Source organism: Caretta caretta, chromosome 4, assembly GCF_965140235.1.
Source record: "Caretta caretta isolate rCarCar2 chromosome 4, rCarCar1.hap1, whole genome shotgun sequence".
Lineage (NCBI taxonomy): Eukaryota > Metazoa > Chordata > Testudines > Cheloniidae > Caretta > Caretta caretta.
Genome location: NC_134209.1, coordinates 138,136,946 through 138,153,286, shown reverse-complemented (window position 1 = coordinate 138,153,286; position 16,341 = coordinate 138,136,946). Strand labels below are relative to the sequence as shown.

At 37.6% G+C, this 16,341-nt stretch overlaps 1 protein-coding gene across 15 annotated transcripts in view; it reads right to left on the bottom strand.

The window, feature by feature from the left end:
- Positions 1 to 16,341, bottom strand: part of CTBP1 (C-terminal binding protein 1) — a 418,690-nt gene that overhangs the window by 87,090 nt on the left and 315,259 nt on the right. For 3 of the 15 annotated variants that reach the window (XM_048849137.1, XM_048849138.1, XM_048849139.1), the window contains exons 1-2: positions 3,285 to 3,340; positions 2,610 to 2,695 (exon numbers count right to left, since the gene is read on the bottom strand). The exons of 6 other annotated variants lie outside the window; for them this stretch is intronic. In XM_048849137.1, coding sequence (XP_048705094.1) covers positions 2,610 to 2,695; positions 3,285 to 3,325 — 127 coding nt within the window. In that variant the 5' untranslated portion in view covers positions 3,326 to 3,340. Of the gene's footprint in view, positions 1 to 2,609; positions 2,696 to 3,284; positions 3,341 to 3,938; positions 4,125 to 16,341 lie in introns of those variants that run through there. 6 more of the 15 variants (XM_048849145.2, XM_048849144.2, XM_048849142.2 and 3 more) reach the window with 3 other exon arrangements.

Sequence of the window (16,341 nt, the reverse complement as noted above, 5' to 3'; positions counted from 1 at the left end):
TGAATCTGCCCCTCCAGAATACTCCATTTGCAGAGGCTAATTTAACACCTCTATGCAAATTCCCACCCTGACCAGGATGTATAGGGCAGGTTGGGGCAGGAGGGAGTATGGCCAAAGCACAGTTCACTCCAGCTATTCTCTGACAGTGTAATAGCTCATAGAGGACAGTCAGAAGGCAGTGCAAATTATTGCTGTTTTAAATTGTGCTGGGGATTGGACAGGCCCCTGGCCAGGACCCAAATTAGGGAGGCTCGAAAGTGGTTTAACCAAATTAAGTGAAGTAAAGCAGTACCAAATATTCTGGCCTCCAAACTTTACAAACCCCTAAGCAAACTGTTAAACCTAGGGGCTCAGAACAAGCTCCAGCCCCCAACCTGCTCACAGTTTGAGATTTCCTTAGCTTTGCTTTCCATCAGATGCTGTCATCACAATGTTGTACATCACTTAAAGCCAGGAGAAACTCAAATGGTCATGGACTCCTAATCCACTCCCGTACATTAGTCACTCAAGAAGATGGGATGAGAATATTTTGGAATGAAAAAAAATGTAGTTGAAAATATTACTTTTAGAACTTAAAAAAAAAAAAAAACGCAACCCACAAACAATCTATAGTGTCCTAATGTTACTTTAAATTGCGAATTATGTTAGTAGGAGACAGTTTATATTTTTTATGTTTTGGCAATCTGAAAACGGCCTGTTTTATAATATGTAAAGAATTTCTGCTACACATTTCTAGTGGGATTACACACAGAAATCAGCTTAAATTGCCATCTTCGTTTTTGAGTTGGTAAGAGAGGAGGATAATGAAAGTAACCATGAGTTTTTTCCTACCCGTCAGTAATGTATGCTCCAGACACCCTCATCTCTACAGTATGAATTTAGTTAATAGACTGGGCGCATGAGTGTATGGTAGGGAGATAAGGAGAAAGAGGTCTGTCCTATAATTTTTACCTAACCTTACATTTTAGGCCATTTTTTATTCAATGTCACTCCATCCCAACTTTCTCATTAAATAAATAATTACAGGGGCCAGGCCGTTAGGCAGCCTTAGATGAAAACGCAGTGTTGCTATGGGATTTGAAAGCCTGACACATGCTGTAGCCCAGAGACTAAGAGTATCACCTCATCAATGTTTCCAGCTGGCCCAAGAAGCAAGAGCCCCTAATATTACTCTTGAATCTGGGTCTCTAGTTGTCATCCACCCAGAGTTCCTTACAGAAACACAGCTATTACAAACTAATAGTGGGTAAGAAAGACAAAATGGAAACTAGCAATTGTAGCCCAAAATATTCAGATGACTTTGAATGAACAGGGAATAGTGGTATTTTATAGAAGTAAATTAGAAGACAGACCGACCAATTCTTGTGTGTCTTTTCTTAAATACAACTGAAGTCAATGTCTTACCATATGCTCACTGGTCATTCAAAATATCTAATTAACAACCTAATAATATTTCATTCCCTTAACAGCCATATAAACACACATTTTAGGAAAACACTGAAGTTTTCCCAAAGGGTACAATCCTGGCTAATTATCTAATTGCTGTAGATGTTCTTAGTTGACAGAGATGGATTGAAACCATGCTTAAGAATGTTGGAATGCATGATACAGTATCCATACGATAACATATTATGGTGGCAGCCTAATTCTAATCTCTTTAATGAGATTTTTGAGCTAAATACTGTGACTGCTGCGTTCACATTATAAATAAAACGATAACTCTAAGAAATACAGATTAGTATATTAAAGCATCAGGCATTCTGAATAGGGAGTTGCGACAATTACTCTTTGATGGTGCAAAGACCAAAGTTTTTAAAAAAAGGGTAAAAGTCAAACCAACTGACATATGTAAGGACATTTTTGAATTTAATTTGTCACATTATTAACAACTCAGATATCATAGCCCATATGGCACGTCACACTCCCTATAAGAAACACATTTGCATGCACACTGAATGTTTGCATGCTGCAGTTTTCCCAATCTACATACCACAAGATTGAATTTAAAAATCCACAAAACGAAGTTTATTTCAAAATAGTAGCTTCAGTAACTGAATTATATATTTAGTACTGTAGTTAACTGCAAAGAGGTAGCTCCTGTCTGGATGGCTAAAGTAACAAATTATATAATATTTAGATTATATTTTAAAACATCAAAAATACACTGGTGTAATTTTGTTGCCATAAGGAGGTGGAGGTCAATATAAAACAATAATATTACAAATAGCAAAATTAGGAGTTGGTGTTACTAATTTTACACAGATACTATGAGGAGGTTCATGATATGGCACAAATATGCCACTAAACTAGACCAAAAATACAGAACAAGCAGGTATATTGTGAAAACATTCTCTCTACCCGTGTAACTTTCTCCATATTAAGCTTATTTTACTCTACTTTTATTATTTACTAGGTAAGCGAAGGTATTCAGCAGATGCATTTAATGAGCTGATCCTTCCATCTAAAGCAGCAATGATTTATATATGTCTGATGTTTATTAGTGTTTTCTGGTTCCTTTTCTGCAGGAATATAATAATGAGATTGAAGTATTAAAATACATGGACCTGACTGCTTGCAAAGGGACTAGAATGCTAAATAAACATACTTACATTTTCTGAGATCCAGGGAAAGGAATCTCTGTGATGCATTAGAATCACACACATACATCCCAAATACTGTAATTCGTTTTAATTCACTGAAAAAAAAGTACACATTCACTACAGTCCTATTAAGCCCCATTAATTTAAATGAGGCTAAATGGGTGATTGCCTCACGGCTGTTACACCAAGGACTAAAAGCAAACATTCTTCTTAATAAGGGCAAGAGTTGTTAAAATATGCACTGAAATTCAATTATTTAATTTAAGCCACAACAGGTGAAATTTTTTAAAGTATGGCTGGTAATGTCGATGGCTACATACAGTCTACTTCACTATCAAGAGTGCAAAGGCAGCCATCTGATTTTAAAAATATTTTTAAAAAACCCAAAGACACATAATAGACAAATCTACACAGCAAATGAAGTTATTATTTTGGGTCTATAGCTTTCTCTTTGGGAATCACTCTCTGTTCGATTCTATATTTTGTTGTTGCTGACTGAAGCAGCATATAACAGTTTTCAGATTAACAGAAACATTTTAAGCTGGCAGTTGAGCCAAATACTGTAACATCACCCCATGCGTATGAGCTGTCTTTACCCTCAACAGCAGCAGCAGCAATCCATAAATGCCTTTGCTAGCATTTTTTTAAAAAATAGGAACTCAAATTTGTGGAGGAAAGCCTTACCTCACAAATAAATAACCTATCCCCATACGTAGCAAAGTCATTTCAACATTCAGGCCTTAAACAGTTTTTTTTTTTTTTAACAGTAATAAAATGATTTTAACTTCCTGTTTACTGAAAAATTAGCACAGCTTTTTCTACATGGCATTTTACCTGCCTTTTACTGCAGCTAAAAGCCAAGACACTGTTTAATCCCTGAGCGGGTGTATGGGGAGAAAAAGAATTAAAATCATGGATATAGATTTAAGGCTATTTTAGTGCAGTCTTTTTTTTTCTTTTAAAGGGTGAAATGAATCAACAGCCAAGTTCGAGTCCCTGAACTAGGCTTCACCCGAGCTTGCTGTTTCCATTTTTTTTTTTTTATTTTTATTTAAATCTCTCTATTCCAGCAGTTACTAGGCAAAGTTGCTCGACAGACAATGTCTGGCCACCCGCACCTCTCATTACAAATAACCTTATAGTCTCTCACAAGTCTAGATAAAAAAAAAACCCAACAAACCCAAACCACCCTCACACACACAAAGCGAGCAGGCAGCGAAGGGAGGGGGAGGGGAGGGGAAGAAGCAGAGCGAGCCTTTATGTCCACACAGACATCGATGTCTCTTTAAAGCAAGCTCACAGAGGAAATCGGAACAAAATAGACAGTGAAATCGTTACCTAGTGGCAAGCCCTTGTTTAGTAAATGAGAACTTCCCATTGAGATAGCTGTCCAGTCTCTCTACAAAGAGAACTTCAGTCCAGTATCACCACACACAAATATCCTAAGCATATGGCGGCTACTTCTAGTTCCCCCCGAAGTAACACACACACACACACACAGACACACACACACAGCCCCAGCGCTGCTGTCTCTGAAAGTGGGAGAGGCGCTGCAGGCGGAGCTTAGGTCAGGCGAAGCTAATCTCTTGTTTCCAAGCTCGGAAGTGCAATCAAAAGCAAACGGACGGGAGGCAGAAAGCAAAAATAGCTCAGGGCTGCGGCCCCTCTGTCAATTTTCAAAACAAAAGCAATTGGGGAACACGTTTTTCACAGTTGCTTATTAGCAACAGAAAGGGGGGGGGGAAACACACACGCATTGAGAACCTGGAATTACTTTTATAGCGCAGTAAAACGGAGTTATTTAGATATATTTTAGCAGCTGAGCTGTTTGAAAAGTTTCACAGTGTAACTATATGATGTGTTTTCTCTTTAGACCAGGGGTTCTCAAACTGGGGGTCGGGACCCCTCAGGGAGTCATGAGGTTATTATATGGGGGGTCGCAAGGTTATTACATGGGGGGGTCGCGAGCTGTCAGCCTCCACCCCAAACCCTGCTTTGCCTCCTGCATTTATAATGGTGTTAAATATATTTTAAAGTGTTTTTTAATTTACAAAGGGGGTCACACTCAGATGCTTCCTATGTGAAAGGGGTCACCAGTACAAAAGTTTGAGAACCACTGCTTTAGACCCACAGAACAAATTCTGATTAATGCCTTTTTATATTCTTGTATTTTATTATGCAATTTGGTTGACGATTTCCTCCCTCCCCTATACATGAAGGACAATTTTTAAAATAAATAATTTCTTATTTTCTAAGGGCCCACACTAATGGCAAATAAGAAAAAATGTATCTTAGTTTATAGACCCCTTTCAGTGGCTCACACTGTAAATAATTAGGGCCCGATTCTGCTTTCAATTACCTTGGGGGACGTCGACTGACTGAAATGGGAATCCACCAGTCTAAGTGGGGGCAGAATTAGAACAAAAGGTATCTTATGAGCCAAATCCTGCCATTCTTCACTATCAAGCATATTCCACTAATTCTAAAATGATCACTGCGCTTTGTATGTCCCACCTCTGTGTCTGGTACCGGGTCTGTTACAGCTGTCATCTGGAGATCCTGGCTCTTCAGACCAAGCTTTATGAATTTATTTTCATGCTGCCCTGGTGAGATGACAGACTACTGTCCCCATTTTACAGATGGGGAAGTGAGGCACAGAGAGATTAAAGTAAAAAGTATCCACTAACTTTAGTGCTCAATTTGAGACACCTGGCACCTCATTTTTCATGGTACTTAGCTTTATATAGCACTTTATCTAGCTCCCACCGATTGCTCAGCCCTTCTGCAAATCAGACCCCAGGGTCTTAAATCAGACATCCAGAAAATTAAGAACACACGATTAGTGACTACCTGTGAAAAGTTTGGTTTAAGTAATTTGAGTGGTATCATATCGGAAATCTGTGGCAAAGGCATGGATAGAATCCCAGTTCTCTAAAGCAGCATTCAACTACCTTGATCATGAGACCACCTTCATTTTTCTGTAGTCCCCTGCCTTCATTCACCACACACCTTCCAGCTTCCACAACAAATGAGGCAGGGGTTGACAGGCAACAGTGTCCTTCGCTATACAACACTGATTCAATCCAAGAGCAGGAGCTTCCTGAGAAATGAATGAGACAGCGGTCCTGTGGAAAAAAATACTATGTGATCCTGTAATTAAAGACTTTATTATAATGCATACATAGATGGGGCTGAATTAAGGCTGCGCCGAATTTATCTGTTAAAATCTAAGAGGACTCTACTGATCATGTATGTAGTGCTGACACAAAGACCATCCCACCTGCCAAATTTCCTGCTATATAGCTTTCCAAATAAAAAGTTGTCGGAATTTTTTAACATTGGCAAAACAGAGAAACATTTTCCCTTACTCTTGTTCTCAGAAATGGCTGAACCATTTTCGCTGATTTTTTTTCTTTCAAAAATGCCTGAGACAGACACCCAGCATGTAAAATTTCAGCCCAAATGGTTGAAGTTTGCCAAAGTTGTAAGCAACTGAAAACAGGGTGTTATAATGAGAAGTGTCCGGGGACCTTAATAACAACAAGTGGGGCTACCAGCCCTGACTTCAATATTAATAATGATGATGACAGAAGTTAGTGGGGGCTATGCAGAGGCACAGGGCTTCTGGAAAGATTCTGGAGAATGCACATCTTCGAAGAGTCAAATGCATTACCCCTGATGAAATTATCAAGCAGAAACTTTAGTAGCTGGAACTTGCAGAATTCCAGTTCTCAAATGAGGAAAAAACCCGCACACCTGATGAATTTGACTAGTGCCCTATACATCACATTACATCTATTACAACAACATAAAATTATGGAATATTTTCTCCAATATTTTGGGTCATAAATTAATCTACTGTATAAATTAGACAACATTTTTTCTATTTTAAATTTTCTTCCATTGTTAATTAAGTATTAAAGTTTCAAAAAAATGTAAACGACTCCACTAATTTGCAGATACAATAATAAACTCAAAATTAAAACTGTCCAAAATATTCATCATGTCTTCCTTACCAGAAAGTTGCAATCAGGCAGAATTCATAATTAAAATATACCTAAGCAAGGAAAATGTTACCAATTAAATATTATTTTCTTCATCAAACAAGCTTAGGAGGAGGATGGAAAACTAAAGATTTTGTAAAGATCTACTGCCTGGCTGGGTCAGCTGACTTGCATAATGCAGTACACACTAAACTGTATGTGGAAGGGCTCTATGAAGAATATAATTAACTCGCATAATGGCCGTGCACTTGCAGGCCTAATCATTTACTTGGACCGGAGCTGTAACCATGGATTTATATTCATAAATAGCTACTACCTTTTCTGGAATCCTTTTCTTTTTCTGCATACAAGTCAGAGAGTAGAGTCTATTATTTTAATCATTTTACAAACCTTAATTACACTATCAATGTAGCTCAGATTTCAAAATGCTAAATGTTTCAGCCAAGAACCAATGCTAGAAATGGAAAGATTTTCTTTTAACAGAAAAGTCTAACAAATGAAAAGTGACCACTGTATCGTTTTCCAAAAATAAACCACCAGGTTTTTATTTGCAGTACATAGCACTGTAAACAGGCTTCAGAAACCAGTTTCTGGAGTACTGTATTTTTCTTTCCCTCTGACAAGTGTGCACGCACACACAAAAAACAGGTTGCAGATTTTACCAACTTAAAGTAACAATCTACATTTTAAGGGTATGGAAAGGAAGAGGAAAATGTGTCAGGATTTGATTGGATTAAAATATAACTTTACTTCTAGTACGTGTACGTGTGTCTGTAAAGACACACACTTGCAGTTTAGGGTCTGTTTCTGCTCCGACTGAAGTCTATGGACAAGCTTCCATTGGCTTCAATGGAAGCAGGATCAGGCCATTAATTATCCAGGAACATTCAACTCAGATCCAGCCTCTGGGTTTCAGTGAGGAAAATCCATTCATTACAAGGAAGTGAGTTTGCTGTACATTTATCTCTGCCTGCTGTGTTATTCCATGTCAGCTGAATTAATCAAAGTTACTCCATCTCCTCCTATGCGATTTAATACTTTTCTGGGATGATCATTCTGATATCATTACTGCATCTTTAAACCTTAGGCTCCTGTGTGATTTAAAAATGCTACTGGGAAGGTGATAGACAAGATTATAGCCTTTTGTGACCACCTTCAATGCTTTGGAATGGTTTCATTGCACTGAGATGCCATGGTAATAGGTATATCAAAAGTACCTAACACAAATAGTCAGAAGTACCTATTAGGTAGTTGTCATAGTAATTTATTGTACTTTGGTAATAATAACACAGCAAACCTGATGTCTAGATCATACTCCTATACACTCGGGGGGGCTGGAAATTTTGTGTGGTTCCTTCCCCAGAATTTCTTCTGTATTCTTTTGTCCCCAGGGGAAAAAAGTGGGGGTCCAGCCTCCAAATGCTTTGGATCTCAGGAAACTGCTGGGAGCACAAGTGAAGCACCTAGGCTTCCATAGCAGGCCCAACTCCCTGGCCGTTTGGCTCTGCCCAGACCCTGCTAGGTGACTCCTTGTCTCAGGGCATTCTCCAGTAAGGAGGAGAGCTCTACTAACTTTCCTCCTGCAGCACTGGGGGCCAGTGAGAGCTGGGCAGAAATGGCTAAAATGCATTCTCCCAATCCCAGCTACGTCCCATTTGTCTATCAGTAGGGCACAATCTGGGCCTGAGTTATTCATGTGGGGCTTAAAAATATATTTCTAGTGGTTAGGTGTTTTATTGACATTTGTGCATGTTAATAAATGGCAGAATAATGAAAATACTGAAGCAAATATATATCAATTTACAGATATAATAAATTGCAACATAAAGATAATATATATTATTGTTGCATCACTAAAATTACAGCATGATTAATTAAGTATTATGCAACAATACAAGCAGGCATTGCCAGACAGGTGTATTTATCTGTTACAGGAGTCTCTATGATTGCCAATATGGGTATGAAGATAACGTGAGGAATAATTAATAGCACAATCAACATCAGAAGTAGAATTGGAATTCAATAATATTTTTACTAGGGAAACATGAGAAACAGATACAGCCAAGACCATTTTCTCAGTGGGGTTGCACAACTGGGCAAACGTTGTTCGAAAGTGGAACTGTTGTTTCAGGGAGGGGAGCGTGGTACAAAATATTATGACAAGGGGAGTGCTCTAAGTGAGGATAAGTTGGCATGAGGAACAGATGGAGTATTCAATAACAGGAGGTTATTAATACTACAGTTTGGTATTCTCTACACTACCTCACGAAGGGACTCATATGCTTGCTCTTTTCTTCTTGTTTGTAGGCAGGCTAGCAAATAATACGGATTGTAAGTAATGCTGTAATTTTTTCCACAGAAAAAGTTGCCTTTTTATTTCATGGAGGAAAATTTCATATTTCACAGGAAAACACCGAGGACCAGATCCTCCGTTGGTGTAAATCAGCATAATTCCATTGGTTTCAATAGAGCTATGCTGAGTTAAACCTTTTGCGGAACCTAAATTTTGTAGACACATTTTAATGGCCAGTATCAAATAAAGAATAATGTACTAGAAAAGCATCATGATCTACCTGAAAAGAGAAACAAAGACACCTCACTCACCTTTTAAGTTATTAGAGCTTTACTTTATTAATAATCATGTTTTTTCTGAGGACTTGTGGGGAGGGAGGGTCAGATTCTTTTTTCCCCCTTTCTTTCTCTGGTTTGTTTGTTCTTTTGCAGCTGGAACAAGAAGCCAGTGTTTTCTTTTCTCTTCTCTCTTATACTGTTCTCAGTGGTCTGGTTGCAGGCTCCCTATGAGCAAAACCAGGAGCAGACCAGCTGATTCCAACTCAGGCTCCACATCTCCTACCTTGTATACGCTCACTGATCCTTCAATCACAGCCGCATCCCTCAGACTATAACCTGCACATGCCCCGTATATGAGAAATGTCCACAAAATTTAACATTTTCTGTGAAATCTTTGATGATTATAGAAATAGTATTTTGCAGTAGTGGATTCTGATATGGTAGTCCTATGGCATTTATTCAATGGTAGCGCTATTTAACAACATATTTAACTATATTTCAATACTGAGAGGTGTTGGATTTTCCAGGTCACCAAAATCAGTTTCTTTGCTTCTTAAGAGTCAGCTTTTTTTGCACAGTGAGTGCATATGCTGTGGCGGAATAATATATTGTTTAAGAGAAGTATATCTGTTAAGAGTTGTATGTTTCAATTATGCACCAGACATTCGCAGGAATAGATCTAATCACAAGGGCATGACCTTGGGGCATTCACAAATTAGAATGCACAAGTGTGCTTTCGCAGAAGGTAGCTGAATGAGGAAGTTTTATGTATTGTATTTTAGCAGTGATCCAACATATTCTGTGATTAATTTTAATGTGAAGAATGGGGTTCTACAATGTTCTTAGTTTTTGTGATGGGATTTATTTAGGGTGACCAGACAGCAAGTGTGAAAAATTGGGACAGGTGGTGGGGGCGGGGAATAGGAGTCTATATAAGAAAAAGACCCCAAAATCAGGACTGTCCCTGTAAAATCGGGACATCTGGTCACCCTAGATTTATTTCAGATATTCCTGCCCCATGTTGAACTAACATGCAAACTTTCCTTATTCTATTGTGAGTATCAGTGCTGGGTATTTCACACAGGCCTCACTTTGCCTCACTAGAAAACTTGCACTGTTCAGATGAATTTTAATGTTTCAGTCATTTTAAGACTGTCACAAAATTTTGAAATCATGAAATTTACAATTTTTTATGATTCAAGCATCTCCCTAACAGTATTAATCTCAACATTGGAAAAAATGTCCTAATGCATAAAATCAGAAAGTAAAATAGGTTATTAATAAAAGTAAAACTGATTGGTCTATTTTCATTGGTCAAGCTGAGTGAAATGCAAAAAAGTAAGGTAACAGTATAAATGTTGAAAGTTAAAAATATAATTTCAATAATCAAAGATACTATATGCAATACAAATAGGACAATTTTTTAAACTTGTATGATTTTAATATGGCCATGTACTAAAAATTACACCCTGCCTCCCCACCAAAAAAAGCCAAAACTCTATTTTCTTCAGATTCCTTGATCTCTAACCTAACCCAATGGAATTTAATGGTTTTCAAGACCTTTCTTACAACACCAATAGGAAATTAGAAGCTGTCCCATGTAGATAATATGTGCTAACTCTAGTGACATCTAAAGAATAGAGGACAACTTCCTTTGAGAGAGAGAGTTTCTAACAGAAGGAAGTTAAGATTTTCTTGTTAACATGAAAGGGGAAGACCATTTGGGGGAGCAATTCTGGAATGGTTCTGAGGATGAATTTGTAAGGCAAAAAATGGAGGAAGAATAAATTACATAAGAAGGCCATTGACTCTTAAAAAGAGGTGTTAGCAATAAGAAAAGTCAATGTAGGGGTCAGATAATATAGAGGGACCTTGGCTAACTATAGAAGGGAAGGCTCAATGAATTCTCAGAAACAGATTAAAATTCCATTTGATGAAGATGAAGTTCAGTTGTCTTAATTTGGTGTTAGCAAATCATCCAGGTAATAGAAATTGTGGATTCACTCCCTTCTCAAAGATGCAACGCATATGGCCAAGATCAGTAAATACTATGGGGACTCTTCTGGAAATATGAATTGCCAATACAGAACTGGATATGCCTGTGATGTGCTGGCTGAATGAAGAAATGGAGTTATGTTTCCTTTAAACCAATAATCACAAAAGATTGTGATGTGAAGTTAAGTGCATTGCTAGATTAAGGGTCTCCAACCTCGATCTTGCCCTCTTCATAAATAAGTTAAAAACACAGGGTCAGGATGGGATTAAATCATCCACATTTATTGATTACCATGGAGTAAAAGGAATCAATTCACTGGGTAAACTCACCCAAGGGTACAGAGTATATAGCTCCAATCAAGAGGAGTTTGTGAACTAGCTCCAACAAGGCTTGTGTTCTGGTTGATGAAGAAGAGAAGACATGGCTGAGGGGGAGAAGAAAACTATAGAGAACCATGACTGGACGACATCCATGGCTCATCTGTTCATAGTGGAACAAGTCCAGACCTAAAGATACAATTACAGCCTGCCCCAGATGAGTGAGTCCCTTCTGGACCAGCAAATCTTCTTTGGGACTTGGTATTATTTGAGGCAGAGGAGAAATAGTATTTTCAACTGTACCTATGTCCAGAACTGAAGCACCCTTGGGAATTTAAAGAGTTAAAGGTATTTTGTAGCCTAGTGCTATCCCTGGAAGGTTTGTATCTCTGAGAGAACCAATTTTTATCCCTCTGCTGACGGAGAAACTGGAGCTTGTTCAAATCTCTATGAGTTGCAGAGACAGCAGACTGAGGCTGTTGGTGCCAGCAAAGCCCTTAAAGAAACAGGATTAGGCATTAAAAGGAAAAAAAATGCCTAGGATGAGCCCACAGTCATGTGGGTCTGACTGCCAATCCAGATGTCCAGTCCAAGACTGAAAACTCATATTAGAAAATTCTTTTACATATAATGAAAGAAAATGATACTTTAACAAAATGAATTGCCACTACATTTACTTCCATAGAGCAAGATTCTGGCATGCTAGCATTGAACAGTAGTTTACTTCTCATATATGACATCAGTGGGATTACTCAGCATAAGTATGGTTGACAGATCCAGTCCCACACTGATCTGTTTTCAATGTGCGATTTCTTTTTAAAATGACAACAGCGTAAAACAGATGTTCTTTGTTATGATGTACTCCATATACACAGAAATAGCGAGTAAAATAACATAAAGGCACAATGAAAAACTGAACCCATTTGAAGGGACTAAAAAAATCCAGAAGGTTTGTAATGGCTAAAACAACTCTAGAACCTCTACCTCTTTGAATTCAGTTCAGTTTGGTAGTAGCAGAAAGAGTTACTATCAAATGGCTGTTCAGGGGCCTATGTGGAATGAGTAAGTGGCCTCAAGGAAGTTCCCATTGGGATGTGTCTACAACTTTGTTGGTAGTCTCAGCAGAAACTGAGGACTCAGGGGACCCGGAGGACAAAATTTAGAAATATGTAAGTGGTGCAACTTAGTTTTTCTTATACTAACTTAGACTTAGGCCTACTTATGTCCACTAATATTCTTAAAGTTTAGTGTGACCAAATTCATATGCCAAGGAGCCAGAAGAAGGTAAAAGTTATAGCAGAGTATGAAATATATCCAACTGAAACTTCAGTTTGACTTTGAGAAGGCAGAATATAACTCTCCAATATGGAATATACATATATATGATACTGGTGTAAGTCCTCTACCCTGGTGAAAAGTACTTGGGATTCTTGCTGACCACATATAATCAAAATCTTGATTTTTCATCTTCCCTGGAAAATAGCTTCTCCAACAAAACAGTGCCCTTTTGATCAACAGCATTTCCAGCAATACAGTACTAACACTAAGTGACTGCCAGCTATTGAATCATCACACCACTTCCTGAAACACCCTGGGTTTTCTTTGGCATTCTCCCTTTGAAGCACTGACTGATCAAGTCCAACCCAAAACTGAAATAATGATTAGATCATAACCTAAATCTGTATGGATGCAGAATACTGTCTGTGACTTCGCAGCTACCATTATGAACTCAGATATTACAGTAGACATAGCATATGTATTTGCAGATAAAGTATATATTTGACAGAGTGACATCAGTGTGTTTTGGTTATTTAAAATGACAATAAAACCCATCCAGAGATAATTACATAATTATTTCAAGTACTGTATTTAGTGCGCTACAGTAGAAATGAGTACTGAAATCTGATAGCACAGAAGTGTTTTACTAATTCATATAATTTTTCCTTGCCTCTTTTAAAAAACTATTAATAGATTATTATACACAAGCGCGAACATAATTTATGATAAATAAGAGAATTCTGAATCGCCCACTCCCCTGGGCCTAAATAAATAAATAAATAAATAAATAAACAAACAAACAAACAGAAAAACCACACGGAGGCAAAAATAATAGCAAAAAAGCGGAATATGATAAAAGTCCAGTCTACAGTTATAACAGATGCGGAGGTTTAATATTTCATAGATATGCATACACACCTACTATTGTCTATATACACACACATATTACATAGTGTGTGTATTCATTTACCAGCATAACATATAAATATACAAGATTATACACACAGACACACAAACTCCTTGCTCCGCCCCGAGGTATTAATTAAGCCAGTAGTCAGGCATTCCAATAGAAGATATTTTCATGGGGAGTCTATCTTTCCTTTCCTTTCTTTTTTAAAAACAGGAACAAATGAAAGTCGAATCTTGTGTGACTTTTTACCCACTCATCCCCCCCCAGCTGCTGCCTGGATTGCTGAAAAGGAAGCTAAGAGAAATGCTTACTGCTATGCAATACCACTAAGAAACAATTACAAACTAAAAGAAAATCAGTGTATACAATCATTTAAAGATGGTACTGTAACTCTGTGTCCTCCATGTATATTGAAAATGTTAGCTCTGAATTTTTGAATAATGTAATGAAAGAACTAAATAGGCTGCTATCCTACACAACCCTACAAACACAAGGCTTGAACTTGCCATTCTTACTTAGGTCGAGTAATGTCTTATTATGAAAGGAGTTCCACTGCAATTGGTGATCACTGATACCAATTTGTTTACTAGTAGTATTTATTGCCAAATACTCTATAGTACTTTGCATTAGACAATAACTCAGTGCATGAAGCGTTATCACTGCAGTATGTTAAGAGTAAGTAACACTTTTTTATCTTAACTTTATTACTGGATAAACTCTGTAAGGGCCTGTCTTCACAAAGCAAAGAAACAGCTGCAGGGATACTGATTTCATGAAGTGATTTGCTGAGTGGCTGTCCTTGCAGTCGTTTAGCTCATCTACACAGTAATGACAATTAGACAGAACTGTTTTGTTGCATTCACAGGCAGCGTACCTTATAATCACTGTTGTACAAGTGGCTTCTGTACTTGTGAAACCGCTGTCTCATAAAGCCCAGTACTGTTGGTGGCAACAGCAAATTTGGAGCAAATTTTCAAAAATTAGGCACTGCAGTGTGGGGTGGATTTTGAAGAGTTTGTGAGCTGGAGCAACACTTGTGGTTTCCTATACACACCGGGGGGGAAAACACTAGACCGTGCACCATTCGGCAAGACGTAGGCTAAAAACTCGATTCCAGGTGTTGCAAAACTAACACCAAAATGCAAAATGCCTGAAACAACTATTGTTTGTGGATGCAAGGTTTTATACATGTGTTGCAAGGTGAAAGTGTTCCAAACAATGGTTTCTTATAACATTTTTCAGCTTAGTGTAGAGAGCTCTCAATAGAAAATTTTAATACTAGAGTTGAAATCTAGTATTCGAAACATACCAAATGTCTGGCCTGCTGTAAACAAAAAGCTGTAAAATAAATACCAAAAATATGAATATGCCCTTTAAAAATAATGTAAAATCAAGGAATGGTCTTAGCTTCTAAATACAGGTGTAATGATTGAACCATGCTATTTATCTTCCCGCTTACATTTTCTTCATGTACTTCTTCACTATAGACCTGATTTATTTTAATATACATGCTGTATAAAGCAATACAGTATATATTACTTTCTACTTGATCATTATAGGGGTGTATTCATGTGAAATGTTGCATGCCAGGTCACAAATATACATTATTAAAACAATTAGTATCCACGGCACTAATGCCACTAACACACTAGTGAGTAAGTCAGTCCAGTATTTGAAAGATTTTAATTTAACAACCTGTTCTATAGAACATCTTAGAGCTCAATAGCTTTTACCTCTGATACCATTCCTTTCCTACACCAAATTCTGAGGTGCTATTCTGGCCCTATGTACTCCTCAGTCCAGAAGCGCTGAATGCCTATTGATTTGGGAATCACTCTGTTAATTTGTATTAGTTTGTACACAAAACTGTAAATGCTTGTACAGCACGATGGGTGCAGCAAAGTTCAGGCAACCAGACGTGCATGCATAAAAAGGAAATACTAGTTTGTCTTTGGGAACGGGTTTATAATGTTTTTAATTAAAATGATTTGATATGCATGTCACACATTGTGACTAGTACAAGGTACCTTACAAATATAATGGTTAACTTATATATAAGTGTAATGTAGACGCATTTTTGGGAGACAATATAATCTACTGAATCATAATAATAAATAAATGTATGTAACTAACATATACATGACTATATTAGCTCTTTCTGCAATGCAGTAGGAGACCTGGAAACAAGAGAGAACAGTTTGAATATGCTTGTACTGTGCTGATCTTTAACTAAAGTGGCTTCTGAGACCCATGACCCAGAAAGGTTAAAGTTTATGTCTTTCCCAGAGGCTGCACCTACATGATTAACATTACAGAGCAACCTACATCAGAAAGAATTATAACAAGAGAAGACTAAGCAATAATTCATGGAGATAATAAATGGTTTGTATAAGAAAAAAAACTATTCAGTTCAAATAGAGTAATTTGTTCAATTTACCTTTTATGTTTGCTCCAAAACTCCCTTCTCAATTTTTTTAGTGGTTTGAGAAGAAAAAGGAGGATTTGTGTGTGTGTGTGTGTGTGTGCACACTCTTTTAAAATCAAAACCAGAGCCAAGGACTTTCAATCTAGTCCTGAACCTCTCCTGAAAAGAGATTTCCAATTGTGCTGAAATCTATGGAGGTTTTGTGATGTGGACAGATGTCTACCAGGCACTAGGTTGAGG